This window comes from Cebus imitator, unplaced genomic scaffold (genome assembly GCF_001604975.1).
Source record: "Cebus imitator isolate Cc_AM_T3 unplaced genomic scaffold, Cebus_imitator-1.0 Scaffold192, whole genome shotgun sequence".
NCBI lineage: Eukaryota > Metazoa > Chordata > Mammalia > Primates > Cebidae > Cebus > Cebus imitator.
In genome coordinates, this window is record NW_016107507.1 from 3354805 (window position 1) to 3373408 (window position 18604).

Sequence of the window (18604 nt, forward strand, 5' to 3'; positions counted from 1 at the left end):
AGAAAAAAAAAAATCTAAGCATAGACCTACCACATGACCCAGCAATTCTACTCCCAGCCATATACCCATGGGAAATGAAAACATCCACACAAAAACTTATACATAAATGTTTGTAGCAACAATATTTGTAATTGCCAAAAGATAGAAATAACCCAGTGTCTACCAACTGATGAAGAGATCAATAAAATGTGATACAGTCACACAATGGGATATCATTCAGTCATTTAAAAAAAAAATACAGTAGGCTGGGTGCAGGGCTCATGCCTGTAATCCCAATGCTTTGGGAGGCAAAGGAGGGAGGATGCTTGAGGCCAGAAGTTTGAGACCAGCCTGGGCAACATGGTGAAACCCTGTGTCTACAAAAAAATTTAAAAATTAACCCAATGTAGTGGTATGCACCAACAGTCCTAGCTACTCAGGAGACTGAGGCAGGAGGATTGCTTAGGCCCAGAAGTTCAAAGCTACAGTGAGCTATGATCATGCACTCCAGCCTGGGAGACAGTACAAGACTCTGATTCTTTTTTTTTTTTTAAAGGACTAAAATACAGATACATGTTACAACATGGAACAACATGGAAGAGCCTTGACAGCACTATACTTAGTGAAAGAAGACAAACATAAAGACCACATGTTGTGTGATTCTATTTATAAATGTCCAGAATAGGCAAATCCATAGCGATGGAAATCATATTAGTGGCTGGCCGAGGGGTTATAGAAGGGGAGAAGTGGAGAGTGACTACCGATGTGGACATGGCTTCTTTTAGGGGTGACAAAAATACTTTAAAATTAGATATTGAGGATGATTACATAGCTCTATGAATTCTAAAAAGTCACTGAACCATGTACTTTAAAGCGGTGGATTTTACGGTATATCAGCTTGTATCTCAATAAAGCTGGTATTTAAAAAGGGAGTGGGAGGATTACTCTGCAAGTGGCAGTCTGAGATGGCACAATGCATCCACCCTGGGACTGGTCAAGAGAATGAGGGACTCTACCGCAGAAAGCCATGACAAACACTGCCTGCAGGGGATGGTGTCAGTGAGGACGAAGAGGCCGGTGACACGGGCTAAAGTCTCAAAGACACAGCAAGAGGATCAGGAAGAGAAGCTGACCCTGGACAAGGCCTACAAGCAAGAGACATAAGAAATCAAGATGCTGGACATAGCTGGGACTACTGCTGGCAAGCCTTCTGTTTCTTCTTATTTTTTGTTGAGATAGGATCTTACTCTGTTGCACAAGCTAGAGCGCAGTGGCACAGATCAAGGCTCACTGCAGCCTTGATCTCCCAGGCTTAAGCAATCCTCCCAATTCAGCCTGCCAAGTAGCTGGGACTATAGGAGCATGCCACCATGCCCAACTAGTTTTTTGATTTTTGCAGAGTTAAGGTCTATGTTGCCAGGCTGGTCTTGAACTCCTGAGCTCAAGTGATCCTCCTGCCTCGGCCTCCCAAAGGGTTAGGATTTCAGGCATGAGCTACTGTACCCAGTGCAAGCCCTCTGTTTCAGACCAAGAATGTCTTAGAAGGAACTTGCCTGTCACCAAGTCTGGTGCCAGATTTGGCTGGGCAGGGGGTGGGGACAGTTCCCAGGCAAAATGTTTTAAGGGTGATGTTCTCTAGGTTGAGGAGCCCTCGGTGTACAGTTAGAGTACAACAGTGTCTGTCTGATCTGCTAGGGGTGGAGGGGGAGCCATGGGAGTGGGACTAGGACACGGCACTAACTCACACGTGCGTCACCATGGCATTCAGAGGAAGGTGAATATGCTAAGCAGAAAGTGATGGAGAAGGCCTGGTTAGAAACAGGGCTGATGTTATGAACTCACAGGGTAGGAAGTAAGCTAGACAATGTTTATACACTCATTTTTAAGACTGACATTATGCTGCTTATTTAAAATAAAACAAAAGCATTCTAGATCTAAGCACAGTTAGCAGGCCAGGCGTGGTAGCTCATGCTTGTAATCCCAGCACTTTGGGAGGCCGAGGCAGGTGGATTACCTGAGGCCAGGAGTTCAAGACCAATGTGGCCAACATGGCAAAACCCCGTCTCTACTCAAAACACAAAAATTAGCCAGGCGTGGTAGCACACACCTGTAGTCCCAGCTACTCGGGAGGCTGAGGCAGGAGAATCACTTGAATCCGGGAGGCAGAGGTTGCAGTGAGCCAAGATCCCGCCACTACACTCCAAGCTGGGTGACACAGCGAGACTCTGTCTCAAAAAAAATTTCTTTTTAAACACAGTCAGCAAAGACACTATTACTGAGCTTCTCTTTGCTTGCTCTACTCCAGGTCTCTCTCCCAGAGATATCATAAATGCCAGTGCTACCGACACAGTATCTTTCAGATCCCATTCAGACTGTCTGTCTTTCCCTTGCTGGCCTCTGTTCCTGCTCCTGCTGGCAGGGTTGTCCATTCCAAGTCAATCAGGGAGAATTCTGCTTGGCCGTCCCACTCACTCCATGGGAAGAGCCAAACTAAAAGCAATCCCGTAACAAGGAAGGAGCATAAACCTCCCACAACTTTTGTCCCTCTCTTCCCAGCAATATGACTGAGGACCCACTCCTCATCTGTGAAAAAAAGACAGAAGCCAGGTATGGTGGTGCACACCTGTAGTCCCAGCTGCCTGGGTGACTGAGGCAGGAGAAGCAGGATCACTCGAGCCCAGGAGTTTACGTCTGTACTGCACGTGAGTACACCTGTGAACAGCCATTGCACTCCAGCCTGGGCAACAGAGCGAGACCCTGTCTCTTAAAAAAAAAAAAAAAAAAAAAAAGACAGAGAGAGACAGAAAAACTATTCTTGAGGCCCAAGAGATTCCTCAGAATTCTAAGCTTTCCAGTTTTATTTTAAAACAAACAGGGAACAAAGAAGGAAACTGGAAGTTACAAACAAGCAGAAATTCTTTTGAGTTCAGTTTGTATTTAAAATTATTTCATTTAACCACCCCATACACAAATTAAAAGGAGCAAAGAACAAATTTCTTATTTAATGCAGGTTTTCAAGACTTAAAGCTTAAAATCCGGTACAACGAATCTGTATATATTACTAAAGAACATTTAGCTAATGTCATACGCATGATGCATTACCTGCATGATGATCATGGTGACAATGATGACCACCACTAGCAAGACAGACATTTTTATTAAACTTCGAAGGATCAGATATCAATCTGTTCAAAGTGCTTAGCTCCCAGGAGTGGGATTATAAGTACCTTTCATTTTCACATTACATATTTCTGTAATGATTGAATTTTTTTCTTATTATTTTTATAATAAAAAAGAGATTTTAAAAAAAAGATATCATAGGCTTCTAGTTAAGACAGTAAAACTGCAATAGAAATATGAAGGCTACAAAGATTAATAAAATCAGAGGGTTCAAACTTACCTCATCTTGTCTTTTTTTCCCCCCGAATATTTAGATTATGTTTAAAAAATAAATAAATAAAATAAAATAGAAACAGAAGAATGTTTTTAATCTACTTACCTTTCAGGCCCCTAACATTATATTTTCTAAAGCCAAATAAGTACTTAGATTTTAGGAAGTTTTTCTTAGCTCTTATTAAACTATTTTATAATGACTTATTAAGAAGAAAATACATGAAGTGAACTTCAATTAACACTAACATGTAAGAAGAAACTCCTTCTTTGGAGGGTTCATAGAATCAGAACCACCCCTTCCTGCTATGACAAAATAGGTGAAAGTCAGAAATAAGTCCATCTTTCTATTTTCAGTTTATACTCAACTTAATTTTTTAAGAAAGGATTTCAGAACAATCAAGTCATTTGATCACCAGCCTAGCTCCAGAAAGGTTACATGGTATATGTCACACACAATGAAGCCTCAAAGTGCCTGAAATGCTACAGCTCTTCTCTGACAGAAGCCGGCTCCAGGCACTGCATGAGACCTTCCAGCACCTCTAGCCATAGTCCAGAGACAGGCACCAGGCACAGTGGTCACTAGGACCACAGGTTGGACAGTAGCTGCAGCAGCCACCCAGGTGTCCACCTGGGAAGTCCAAGAGAGAGGACTGTTCAGTTCCTCTTTGTCTCAAAGGGCCCTGAACTACTACTAGACTGGCCCACTGTGGGGTCTGCTGTGCATTCCAACCCTGGAAGTGACATGGTCCCTGCAATGAGAAGGTCAGACTGACAGCCCTGCTGTCGTTGCTCCTGGAGACCCTGATGCTACCCTCCTCACTACTCCCTCAGAGCCAGACCCAACTGCTGGCCCTCAAGAACACGTTTTAAAAGTATCACTCAGTTACTTTTGGTTGAAGACAGTAAAACATAAAAAATATAGTTAAGGATACCCTTGGGTAAAATTCAAACCAGCCAAGGTGGCTCATGCCTGTAATCCTAGCACTCTGGGAGGCCGAGAGAGCAGATTGCCTAAAGTCAGGCATTCGGGACCAGCCTGAGCAACAAGGTGAAACCCTGTCTCTACTAAAATACAAAAAAAAATTAGCCAGATGTGGAGGCGTGCACCTGTAATCCCAGCTATTCAGGAGGCTGAGACAGGAGAATTGCTTGAACCCGGGAGGCAGAGGTTGCAGTGAGCCAAAATCACGCCACTGCACTCCAGCCTGGGCAACAGAACAAGACTCCATCTCCAAAAAAAAGGTCGAGGTGAACTTAAAACAGTTTTCTTGATATGGCCTGACAGATTGTCCCCAGTATACATGTGCCTCAGGGAAAGATAATGCTGGTAAAAGATTATCAAAAATAAGTCAATCAGAGTGGTAAGGTGATAAATACACAATGACATTTAAATCAAAAGGAAGAAATGCCAGGGCTAGGAATTAGAGGGAGCTCCTAAGATGATGCAGAAGAAAGCAAGAGTAATTTAGGGGAAGCTCCATGAGAGGATCATACAGAGAAGACAGAGTTCCATGGATGAGGGTGCAGTCTAGCCCTAGGACAATGAGCTACTGAGGTCAGAAAGGGCTAGGGGAGGACAAGTACCACTGGGAGAGGCTCACCACACTGAGATGAGGTCTTTCGAAAAGACTGGGAACTTCAGTATAGACACAGTAAAACTGACTAAACCTAACTAGAAAGTAACAACCGCTGGTAGTGAAGTCTCAGGAAAGGATCAACCCACATAAGATCTGCAAGCTGGGGTGTCCCAGACAAGGAGGCAGAAGGAGCTCAAAGGGCTCAGTGGTTGGGAATACTTGGCAATCACAAACAACTGGCAGGGATGGAGACTCAAAGTATTTGAAATTGAATATGAAGTTCAGGAACACAAAAACCATTAAAATGAATACAATGACCTGAAACTAAACAGGTCCAACTTAAATGTTATATCCAAAGACAAGGTCAATAGAATGTAGAACACTCAAATGACAAAAAACCTTCCATAAAGTGTTCTAGAAACCCAAGATTCAGGAAAACCAGAGGCAACAAGAAATTATGTTAAAAAAAAATAAAGCCAGCAAACATCTATAAAACATTTTAAAACATTAAAACAACAAAATGCCCACCCCAAATAAAATATTTCCATAACCAATTAAGACCCAAAATCATACAATTTTTAAAACCCCAAAAAGCACATTTTAAAAACTTAGCACATGTCCACAGCCAGGGTGAACTGCCACAGCCGCAGATCCCCTCTGATGAGCACCGTCCAGCTATACAGGGCACCCACAGGCTCGCTAAACCTTATGACCAGGCAGACAGAGTGGCTGACTGCTCTCAGGGCACAGGAGGAGGCAGGCATGGGACTACCACCTGAAGGGACAGAGAGGCTGGGCCCAGAACTGAAGCCCATGCTCTGCGGGCTCAGCTCTGTGAGTACCAGGCTGCCTGAGGCCTTCCATTTCTCTCATGCAACAACAGTCAGCCACACCAAAGCCATGAAAGGAGCATAGAAGTCCAAAGCAACACAAACAGTGGGAGCCTCTTCGAAAGACCAATATACATCCAGCCCACTTTTCATTACTGTAAATACGATCATGAATCCTTCTAACATAGAGTCCAAAAACAAATTGAAAGGATATTCGATGTATTTTCCTTATTAAAGACACGACCCTTTTAAAAAATACTGCCATCAGAAAAAGTTTAAATGAGCAAGGAAATGGGACGCACTCCGGGAAGGCCTTCCCCATTGTTTGGGAGGCATTCCAGGAGTGCATCTCAACTCTTCCAGGTGCATAAATGATTCTTACATTTCCAATCAAACAGAGTAACTTACTTAGAGCTTGGGTGCCTGTGCATCCCTGGGGTTTTACCCACCCTGGTCCAGCCTACTCTGTATCATCTGCTGCCAGGCTCCCAGCTCTGCAGGGCCTGGGACTGGGTACAGACAGAGGTCACACTCCAGCCCAGCTTTTAGGCATCTCCAGGACTGCAGTGAGGAATCTCAACAGCCAGGTCTCCCGAAGAATAGGGAGGAACACATAACTCTTGTGTTCTTTCTCTCATTATAGAATTGACCACATCTTAGAAGCTACCTGACCCCCAACCCCATCCTACAATTTTACATGTTACATGAAATGGCCCAACTGTCCTGAACATATATGAAATATTCTTTGCATCTAATCCTAAGAAATTCAACATCCACCTTACTAGGAGCTCTTAAGGTTACCACTGAGATATGAAAAAGTCACCTTACATCCTATTTCTTAATGCCTTCTACCAATTTTAGGTTCCAAGTATGTCCAACTTGCCTTCATAAGCTAGTAATAAGCACAATCTACTACTAATAAAACAGGATAAAACAGAACCTGGTTCCCGTCCTAGCTTTCCCCTTTGCAGATATTACCCAACAATTTAACAGCTATTCTCCCTTGTGCTTCTGAGACCGCAGAGCCCCAAAGCAGACATGCTATTCTTTCAGCACAACCAGGGCTGTGGACAGTGAGGGCCGACTTTATAATTTCTAATTGATGTAGCTGGCTCGATGACAGCTGGAGACTTAAAAATTCACAGTGAATGAATGAATGCATGTAGTGAAATTGGTAAAGACATATGTTTAAAAGATGAGTCTAAGGATGCTACTTATAAATAAAATAAATAAAAATTCAGAGTGTTACCAACATACTGAAGATTTGGAATCACATAAATTATTGACTACTAATGACTTCCTATCCGTGGTATTTTGTGATTTTCATCAGATGGTAAAACGATACAATTTTCTCATGATTTTTATTGGTTCCCTTTCTAACACAGTATACTTGAAAAACAGCTGTTAAGGACACGTGATTTTGCATCCTCAAGTTTGAGCCTTCTTGGCCTATCCCTTTTATCATATGATATTTGTACTATTTTGCCAAAGCCACAACTTATTATATCGTTCGCAGAGGGTTGATGTTCTATGACATTAATATCTAATCAATTTAAAGCACCTCTTAAAATGCAATACCATAATCTTAAACCTCTCATCATTTCAACACAATACAAAAATGTAAAGAATATTTCAAAAAATAAAACTCAAAATATCTTGGAGATATGTGACAACTATCCAAATTTTCAAAAGATGCAATTGGTTTTCTAAGAAAAACAGAGACTAAAATAGCAGGTGGGACACATACAATTCTGCAGCACATTCATCAGTCATGCTCATGGGGAGAAAACCACATCCAATTTCCCCTATCTATATTAAAATGACTGAAATGGTACTGCATACAAAACTGTGAATGAAGGGTCAAAACATTAAAGTGGCCTGGGTGTGGTGGCTCACGCCTATAATCCCACCACTTTGGAAGGCCAAGGTGGGTGGATCATTTGAGGTCAGGAGTTTAAGACCTGTCTGACCAAGATGGTGAAACGCTGCCTCTACTAAAAATACAAAAATTAGCCTGTGTGGCGGTGGGCGCCTGTAATCCCAGCTACTCGAGAGGCAGGAGTATCACTTGAACCCGGGAGGCAGAGATTGCAATGAGCCAAGATCTCACCCTTGCACTCCAGCCTGGGTGACAGAGCAAGACTCTGTCTGAAAAAAAAAAAAAAAAAATAGTGGCTAACAAATGCAATTTCTGAACTTATCTCAAAACCTGGCGTGCTTGCATTTCAGGTGTGACTTTAAAATCCTACAACTTACCAAGTCATCTGAAAAATAATTTAGAATTGCTTCTCTAATATGCCATAAAAGTACTCAGCTAATATCAAAATGCATGCATAAAGCTTGACTGGATCCCAATTAAAAAAAAAAAAAACCTATAAATGACTTTGAAAAAAACTGAATATGGACTTAATATTAAATGATATTAGACACTGCACTCCAGCACAGGCGACAGAGCAAGACCCCGTCTCAGAAAAAATAATGTTAGAGAATTATTATTTAGTTGATGTGGTAGGAGTAGTATGATACAGTCAGAGAATGTCCTTACTTTCAGGAAGTGGTGGGGCAAGCTGACATGGTGGAGCAAGCTGAAATTTTCATGGGTAAAGAGTTACATCTGCAACTTACTTCCAAATAGTTTTTGTTAAACAAAACAAAGCACAGACATATGCTTTATGGCAAAATGTTTATAATTATCAAACCAAGATGGTGGATATATGGATACACATTTCTCTGTTCTTTCCATATTTTAATACTTAAAGATTTTCTTAACAAAATTTAGGAAAAATACACATGTAAATGATGTTAATCACTTGTCAATAGATTGAGCTGATTTTCCAATAATTATTCAAACAGCTCTTTACTTCTAACCCTGTGACATATGAAGCAGGGCTAGTTTAACTTAAACATATACATATAGCCAGAGACCTTGGGAGTATCTCACTCCTGCTCTTCAAAACAAAATAAATCTTCTAGGAAACAAGCCTTCATTTATGTCTCACTTATAAAAGCATAATGTTTAACAGCTCTACTGAGCACAGGTGCAGTGCTCTCAAGTCTAGCTGATTACACACTGCACTTTCCCAATCCGCATTTCAATCTTGGCATCACCCAGATGACAGATCACATCACTTCATTCATGAAAACATACAGGAGAGATTCTATGGCCAAAAAAGTAATTTCTAACAAGGGGAGAAAAACTAAGTTTCAAAAAAGAAGTTGAAAACAGTTCATACCAAGCCCCGTTAGGGTGAAAAGGAGAATATTTTACAGCATGCCAGAGATGAAAAGGAAAAAGTTTGAATAGCAAGGAACAAAATGAAAGGAGGAAAGGAATTCTACTTAAGCATTTTGGTATAATCACCAAAGTTAAAGATAAATTAAAATGTAGGAAGAAAAACTCCCATTTGAAACTAGCCACCAATTAAAACTGTATGGAGGGAGGGTAATTATGACAGCATTCAGAATTTTACAGGAAAGTGTCCCTTCGGAAACTACCCAATTTAACCGCCACCTTTTACTGTAAGGAAGCAGTCACAGGGTGGGAATTAGATACAAAGTCTAGGTTCCTGTCTTCCCAACTCCCCAAGTCATGAAAGGCACCTGAACCTGACAAATGATCATTACAATCACAGGAGTCACTAACAAGGCCAAGCTGAAGTTTTCCAGTGCCTCGTGCCAATCTCACTCATTACTCCTATGCTCACATCAAACACAGGCACCTTCCACTGCAGAAAACCAGAATTAAGTGCCTCCTCTCTGCTGTCCATTGCTATCACAAACAGGAAGGGAATCAAAAGGGAGAAAAATTTTAAGTTTTAATAAAACAGTACAAATGGATCATTTCTCTAATGAATTTGAGTCTCCTCCATCATCCAAAAAGCTTCAGACTATTTTATAATTGTAGAAAATTGGTTATGAAATGTATCAGCTATGCAAAAGATGTTGCTCTAAGTGACAAGTGACTATAATACCTAGAGAAAAATTAAAACTTTTAAGTAAGAAAATTAATATATAAAACATCAGCTCAAAGATTTCCTTCTATCTAGGTACGTGGCACAAGGAATTCCTAGGGGAAATTTTCAAGGACACTTATACATTTACCTAACATGTAGGTATTGAGAACAAGGGATGATAGCACTGTTGCTTGCTTTTTAAGGCAGTGCAGATCCTGCAATTAGGGGAAAACATGATATTGCTAATTTGGTAGCATCACCAATAAAGTGTCTAACATTATTAAAGTAACAGCAAACTCACGGTTGATTATTACAAATGATAGAAAAATAAAGTGAAATTTGTACCTTTAGTGAGGCTAGTGGATGTTCTGGACCAAGTAAACTCCAATGAAAGGAAGCCAGATCTTCATCAGGCAGAATGTGATTTCCTGGAATATAAACATGGATAACATAAAAGCAATCATCTTAAGTAACACAGGGAAACTTTTAAAAGCACTGCATATTGTCATCCATAATAGAAAACTCCCAAACAGAAACTGAGAACAAGTCTTCATCTTTTAACATAAAGCAACATACAGAGGGTAAAATCCTTACAGCTGCCTTGAGAATGATAGGAATTTCTAGTGGAGTCCTAACAGCATTCAACCTAAGAGCTGCATAAAACTTAAGCAACTTTGCAGCACAATATTAAAAATAAACACCAGTTTGCAAAAGGTCAGTCTGACAATGTCAGGATATCAAATACCAATTAGATTTAAGTTTTCATTTGTTCATGAAATGGCTATGGTTCAAGCTTTCATCTGTTCATGAAATAGCTATGGTTCCAATTTACAAAAAACACCCAATGTGAAATCTGCACAATTATAAAATCTTTCTTAGCAAGATTAAATGACAATGACTGCTGATTGTAACGTGAATCAACACCCTGCTCCTATAATTTCCATCACCACCCACAAACATATGTGAAATGGCCTAGCCTACAATACTCATGAGGCTATTAAGCTGCTCATCGTATCACCAGTGTATCACAGTCTACAAACAAAACTGTATTCAATTGAGAAACTATGTTTGAGGGGAATACTCTACTTTCACAATAATGTTTGTATTTCTGATATACCTGATCTTTAGTAGGTTAGCTATCTCACTGCAATCTTAAAGCAGTAATTTCCTAAACATGATTTTTATAACATTACTTAATCACCTCCACCTTATGATAGCAGATTCATTCATTAGCTACTAACAAAAAGCAAAACAAACTAAGACCATCTGGAATATTGCTACATTATAAAACAAGTTGAGCAGCCATAGTCCAAAACTCCAAAATGATGCAAAATCAACATGATGCCACAAGTGGAAAATTCCACACCTGGGCTCATAAGATGGGTCAAAGGCAGTCAAAACTTGGTTTCCTGCACAAAATTATTTAGAATGTTTTATAAAATTACCTTTAGGCTATATGTATAAGGCATATATGAAACATAAATGACTTTCATGCTTAGACGTGGGTGCCATCTCTTGAGATATTTCATTAGGCAAATATTCCAAAATCTGATTTAAAGTCCAAAATACTTCTGGTCCTAAGCATTTCAGATGATGGACACTCCACAAACACACAAACACACAATCCAGAGGTACTGAACTCCCATGATGTCCAAAAGAGCAAATCTGAACCGTAAATGCCCAGGTTTGCTATGCTTGATACTGCTTTCCTCTGTTAATGGATTACATAGAATTTCACAGTGAAGAATGAAGTGTCTGAAATTTTGGAAGCTTTAATTTGAATATTAAGGCAACTCCAACATTAGTAATAGTCTCTGTGAAAACTTGCATGAAAAACGAATATTCCAACATTCCTAAAACAAAATACTTTATATACTTTCTATTACAGAAAGGAAAAGAAAAATAAGCTTTCTCATTTGAGGACACTGAAACTTTTCCAGCCTGGCCAACGTGGTGAAAATTAGCCAGGTGTGGTGGTGCACAGCTGTAATCCCAGCTACTTGAGAGGCTGATGCAGGAGAATCGCTTGAACCTGGGAGACAGAGGATGCAGTGAGCCAAGATCGCACCACTGCACTCCAGCCTGGGCTATAGAGCGAGACTCCAGCTCAAAAACAACAAAAATAAAAAAAATAAATAAACCTCAGGAGCTTACCTATAACTTGACTAAACTTTTTGAAGAGATTCCAAGCCCTAAACTGACAACATATAATTGACTTTGTTTTTCATTTATTTCAAAACTTCACAAACTAACAAGCTAGAAAAGTATCAGCGTGCATTATCTTCCAAATACCATATTCAATGTTTCCTAAATAAGATAAACAAGTATTCTTCCATTTTTCAAATGAGCTAAGGTGACCATATTCTAAGAGCATATGATTTTTACATTCATTCAAAGTCAATTAATATGCCAAGTTATTCTGCATAGCATTTAAGCAAATGTGGAACTTTCCATATAATTTTCCATCCCCATACTCACCTTTAACATCAGAGGAAACATCCTTTTATATTTTAATATTTGAAAACATATTTAAAAGATTAGATTTAATCCCCAAATCCCCAAAGGCCCAAGAGTTCCCTTATTAAGGACTATATTTGATATTAGATCCAAACAAACACAACTTGTGAAATTACAATTTTGTTGACTGACTCATATAGTAAAACTTGAAATGCTCTTACAAAATAATACATAAAAAACTGTGTGGCCAGGTGTGGTGGCTCATGACTGTAATCCCAGCACTTTGGGAGGCCCAGGAGGGTGGATCGCCCTGAGCTCAAGAGTTAGGAGACCATCCTGGCCAACATGGTAAAACCCTGTCTCAACCAAAAACACACAAAAATTTAGCCAGATGTGGAGGCGTGCACCTCTAGCCCCACCAACTTGAGAAGCTGAGGTGTGAGGATATCTTGAGCCTCGGAGGTGGAGGTTGCAGTGAGCCGCGATTGCACCACTGAAAGTGAGTTCCTGTCTCAAAAAAAGGCTGGGCGCTGTAATTCCAGCAAAGATCGAGGTGGGTGAATCACTTGAGCTCAGGAGTTCAAGATCAGCCTGGTCAACTTGGTGAAACCCTGTCTCTACTAAAAATACAGGAGCTCAAGAGCTCAAGACCAGCCTGGCCAACATAGTGAAACACCATTTCTACTAAAAATACAAAAAATTAGCCTGTAATCTCAGCTAAAAAATAAAAATCTTTCTGAAAACCAGGAATTTCTAAAAATAACCCACAATATAATCCCCTCTTGAACAGGACTGGATTGGGCTGCCAGCCTCTATGGAATACAAACTGCAAGGGAGGCCAGTAACTGAGCACTGGAGACCACACAGCTTCCCAAGCTGGCCTTGTGTGTCCAAAACAGCCCCAAATCCCATAAGATTCATGGATTCTAATCACAGAAGTGCCTCCTTCCAAAACATGTTTACTTATATTTGGACACAATTCTTAGAAATTCTCAGCAAACTAAAGCTGGATATTAGCAGGGTGAGACAAGTACAATGAAAGCATTAAGAAAGGGTAGTTGACAAAAGAGAAAAGAAAGAAAATATACAATGCAAATATGAAGTGACAGACAAATATATTACCTCTTAGGAAATTAGTTTTAATTAAAGAAAATTAAAATATAATGTCATAGTTAAAACAAGATTTTCGTCCTTTCTGAGTATGCAGCATAAGGAATTCCTCCAAGGAAATTTTTTAAAGACATGTATACATTTACTTAAAATATAGGTGTTGGAAACAAGGTACGAAGTTTATTTTTGTTTTTGTTTTAAACTAGTGAGTGTCCTGAAAATGAGGTGAAAACAAAACCGTTCTAACTCCATAGCATATTTTCTTCTATTATAAACGTAATTTATGCCAAAGGTTTAAATGTCTAATTTACATAGTGACCATGTGTTGACATCTGTGATTTAGAATGTTGGTTTTCCAAAACCTTAAGTGAGTTTATTCACAAAATTAATCTACACAATTCCTGGATAAAACAATACCTCACTATACCAAAAAATAATACAAAGCAAGGAATGCTAAGGAAGAGCCCATACCTTGGTTCTTTTCAGTGTGAAATAGATATCCAAAACACTGAAGCACTGAAATACTTAAAGGATCAATGTGCTCATCATATGGTCACTCTCTTATAAAATAGTTTTCACACTACTCCACCTACCTAAGAGAGCAGCAAAAATAGGAAAACGATTTGGATTCAGGTCCAGTTGCTTGGCAACTTCATGCATCAGATATTGGCTTGTGGTGAGACTTTTCCCATTCCGGCTCAGTTTTAGGGCATGGGCACTGAAATAGTAGGGGATGTTGCACAGTGCATAATCAGAGTCATATGCAACCAAGCCATGGAAACCATTCTCTCTGCAGAAACCAATCACTTCCTGATGGTGATCTTCAATGCTCTGTGCAACCTGGCAAACGAGAAGAAAACTTCATCAGATGTCGGGTAACACTGCAGCAGCAGGCTCAATAAGCAGACATGTTGTACAGAACCTGTAAAATCACATTTATTAAAACTATCCATGAAAGCCACAGTCAAAAAATGCCATAATAAAGTTTGTAACACACTGCTCCACTAAGAAATTTCTGTGAGAAATCGAATTTAAATCATCTTCTATCAGTAACTTATGATCCCATCTAGACTGCAAATCAATTTTCAGTTCTTATCAAGCTCAAAGATCACTCTGCTTGAAAATACACAAAGCCAGCTGACCCCATGACAGTATTTTCAAGGAAGACAGGAAGAGAAAGACACAAGAAAATAAAGAGGTGGAAAAGGAGGAGACAGAAAGAAGCCATCCACTGTCAATGAAACCAAAATAATTTCTTCAAAGTAGATCAAATGTGTCAGATAAGTGAAATCATCAGGATTTTAAAAATAAAAGTATGATCCCTCACCTACCTGTGAACCAGTTCTTATCCTCCTAAGGCCTTCCACGCGTGGAGACCATATAAGGATACACACGTTCACTCTCAATGTAACTGCCACAAGCTTATTCTGTGTCCCACACAAAATGTCAAGGCTAGGTCTATATCAACTGCCTTTTCAGTGATGAAAAATCGAAACCAGCCTCTTTACTTCTGCTGAATACCCACTGTAACATCCACACTACCTCAGATTTCCATAACACACGAAGGAGCAAGCAGAGAAGCAACACCTCTGAGAAGTCAACGTCCTCTTGACTCTCTCTAGTCCTGAAAATATACCAGAAAGACCTAGAAAAAATGTTCGAAATGATTTACAGTCCAAGACCACCAAATTCTCTCCTGCTGTTTCACTTACTCATTAATCCAACTAAAATTTTGGCAGGTTTTTTTGTTTCTACAATGGACAAGGTAATTTAGAGAACAGAATTTTAAACTAAATCAGGTGATCCCAGTAACAATGGGCCATTAACTCTCCACAGGACCTTAGAGGAGAAAAATGTGTGTCACTCTTAAGTTTTTAAAGCTACTATCCAATGTGTAGCTACACTGAAAGTAAGTTTAAAATAAATTAAATTAAAAATTAAGTTCAAGTGTTCTGTGGTCACAGGAGACCAGAAGCTAATATACTAATTGGACAGCACAGACAGAGAACATTCAGAAAACTCTACTGGACATCACTGCCGAGTTCACCTCACTTCTCACCAACTTTCATAATAAAAGCAGTTACCCCACTTTGTTGGAAAGTTAGCTATGATGAAATCTCACTGAGAGGCAAAGAAAACCTTATCAAGATGCATTCATAAAAGAAGAAATCACTTTCTGAATTCTAGGTAAATATTTCAACAAAAACATTTTACTTCATAAGAAAAAAACAAAACAACATCCCATGAGTCAAATAACATTTTATTCTTTAGAATAAGAAAATGTCGTTTTATCCCTCAATCTAAAAATACTGTACACTAGCTAAAACAGAATAGATTGTTTAAAAACCTAAAATTAGGCCTGTTTCATCCTCTCACTTCTAGAAATGGTAATTTCTAATCCAACTTCTTTACCTCAAATCATTTTATTACATAGCACTTTACATTTACAGTGATTTGTAAACTATTTAAAAATCATTAGAAATTACTGGCATTTTCCCAGACATCTTTAATAGTTAAGTCTGTATACTCTATACTCTTATTAAGAGACATTAAGATGAAAGGAGACAGTAAGTGACCACTCCCTTCTTGGCTCACCCTCCCTCATCCCTCCAAGGAGACCTAGAAAAGGCAGCTTGTTCCTTAGATTCACACATCTTGGGAGGAAACATGGCAGAACTAAAACAGAGGCTAATAGGAGGTGAGAGCCCAACCCTGCCCACCTCCATCAGCAGGGAGTTCAGGGGCAGCCAGGACTCATATCCCAGCTTCACACGGTGGTGAAGAACGCCTGGGTGAGAAGGGGCTGCTGGCCCACAGTGGAAGCAAAGGCATCTCACAAGAAGTGGATTTCTAACCAAGACCTGAAAGGAGAAGCTGGCCCTGGGCAGGACCTCCAAGCAGAGGATCCACGGGGCATGGGCGGGGGGCATACAAAGGTCGTGTAGGAGCCTGGCCTATTGCCTGGGCAGAAGGACCCACCGTGCTCTGACCCTGAAATCAACAGCAAAAGTGCGGAATGATGAAGTCTGAGAGTAGCAAGGATCAAGTCTAATCTGGCAGCTTTCAAGTAACGCTGTCGGTGTTGTAAAACAGCAGGCAATATATTTCAAGAGCTGTAAAACATTCATACTCTTTGACCCGGTAACCTCACTCCAGGAAATAGAGCCTAAGAAACCAATTCACCAAATAAAAAACAGAAGCATAAAAAGGATCATGGTAGACTTCTAAGAGAAAAAAATAAATTAGGGAGATAGGCAGATACAGCCACTACACTGTACTGTGGAGAAACAGGAAAAGCTTAGGATAAAATATTAAAAGCATTTCAGAATACAATATTGTGTATACACAACTATGTAAAACTACATTTGTAGTAAAAGGCTGGAAAGAAAAATGCAAAGGCCAACAAAGTTGTAATCAGGGTAGTGAAGTTATGCTCTAAAAATCCCGTTTTAAAGAAAACAGCCTAACGAAAAGCTGAAGTACTGTACTATCATAAACCACACCTACACTCTGGTCATCTCTCTGCCGCAGCACTTCAGACAAACTAGTATTCTTTTACATGTCTGTGTCTCCAAGAGGACAAGGGGCACAGCTTAAACATCTTCGTATCAAGGGTCTAGCTTGGTACTGGCAGCCAGCAAGCACTGCCCCAGTTTGGCACTGCATTTAATGGTTCCCAAAGATTCCTTAAATCGGCAAATTAAAACTACTCTACTGTAAGATACAGTAGAGACCAATAACCAGTAGAACCTTATAAAACAAAGGCGGTGGCCGGGCGCAGTGCCTCATGCCTGTGATCCTAGCACTTTGGCAGGCCGAGGCAGGTGGATCACCTGAAGTCAAGAATGGGAGACCAGCCTCGCCAACGTAGTGAAACCCCGCCTCTACTAAAAAGACAAAAAAATTAGCCGGGCATCGTGGTAGGTGCCTGTAATCCCAGCTACTCGGGAAGCTGAGGCAGAAGAGTCACTTACACCTAGGAGGCGGAGGTTACAGAGAGCCAAGTTTGCACCATTGCACTCCAGCCCGGGCAATAAGAGCAAAACTCCACCTCAAAAAAAGCAAATAACAACAAAAAAAGAAAAGGAAGGTGGCATGTGTAGCTTTTCACAATTACATCTTTCCTACACCCTTAACAGAATTACCTATTCACTCAGAACACTTGATTTTAGATTGGCATTCAAAAGCAAAGTGAATGAACTATTAATAATTCACTAAAACTCTAATTTGCAAATAACTAACAATACCATAATCCTTCCCAAAATCACACAGAGCACTAAACAAACATCTGACTCCTAGAATTTGTGTCCTAAAACAAAAGGTAAAGGACCATACCCATAAACACAGCTTCACACCTGCAGCAAATGTAGGCTCTCTCCCACCCTGGCCTCAGTCCATCTTTCTTAACTCAAGTCTCCTGAGTAAAGGTCGTGGGGGGAAATCAGAGTCTACATTCCAGCTCTACCCCAGACACCCAACCTGCCAGGACAACCTGCCCAACAACCAATGTAAAATCTCATAGATCTCTACCTTCCTTCAACTTCTAAAATTCTAGAACTCTTCCCTCATGTTAAGACTCATTATGCTTTTATCTCAGGAAATGCAACCTGGCATTAAAAAATCACAAGAGTAACAGAGAGGATGTACTTTTTCATGAGTGAATAATGGAAGTGTGGTTCCACAGTTATTCAATACGGGGAATTGGGGGGTGACAGGAGATCTGGCAAAGAAAATCACAAAAAACCCTGAATGAGAGTTAAAAGTCAACTGCCTAGGGGTGGTGGGAACAAGAAGACTCTGAATTTGTCAAAACTCATAGAGTTTTGTACATTACACAGAGTAAATTTTAATATATGCAATGAAAAAAGAAATCAACCAGGGTATCATGGGATGCCAGGGTAGAATGTAGACTGACAAATGTATACAATTGTATTATAAAATGTATGAAATAGCCTCACCAAAACTGGTTGAGTAGAAGGAACTGCTTAATACTTGGGAAACAAAAAAATAAATTAAAAAAATAAATTAATTTTTTAAAAAATGAAAGAATACTTGGGAAACACTATACTCGATTTGTTTAAGTATGCCTCCCAGAGTCTGCCTTAACAATCCTGAAATTATTTTGCAGGAACACTAGCGTCAAAGCAAATGCTGGATGAGCCAGGTCCTTACTGTCAGACAAAGAAACTACAAATAATCATGCAAAAGGAGAACGCTAGAATAAACTTCGTGGTGTTGGATTAGCTATGAGACATCAGTGAGAACTGGCGTTCAGGTGAAAATACACACATGGGTGGGTACAGAA

General features: G+C 39.9%; 1 protein-coding gene across 5 annotated transcripts in view; it reads right to left on the reverse strand.

The window, feature by feature from the left end:
- FAM120A (family with sequence similarity 120A) overlaps positions 1-18604 on the reverse strand; it is a 120235-nt gene that overhangs the window by 86843 nt on the left and 14788 nt on the right. For all 5 annotated transcript variants that reach the window (XM_037745139.1, XM_017546888.2, XM_017546886.2 and 2 more), the window contains exons 2-3: positions 13893-14139; positions 10078-10160 (exon numbers count right to left, since the gene is read on the reverse strand). In XM_037745139.1, the coding sequence (XP_037601067.1) occupies positions 10078-10160; positions 13893-14139 (330 nt within the window). The remainder of the gene's footprint in view (positions 1-10077; positions 10161-13892; positions 14140-18604) is intronic.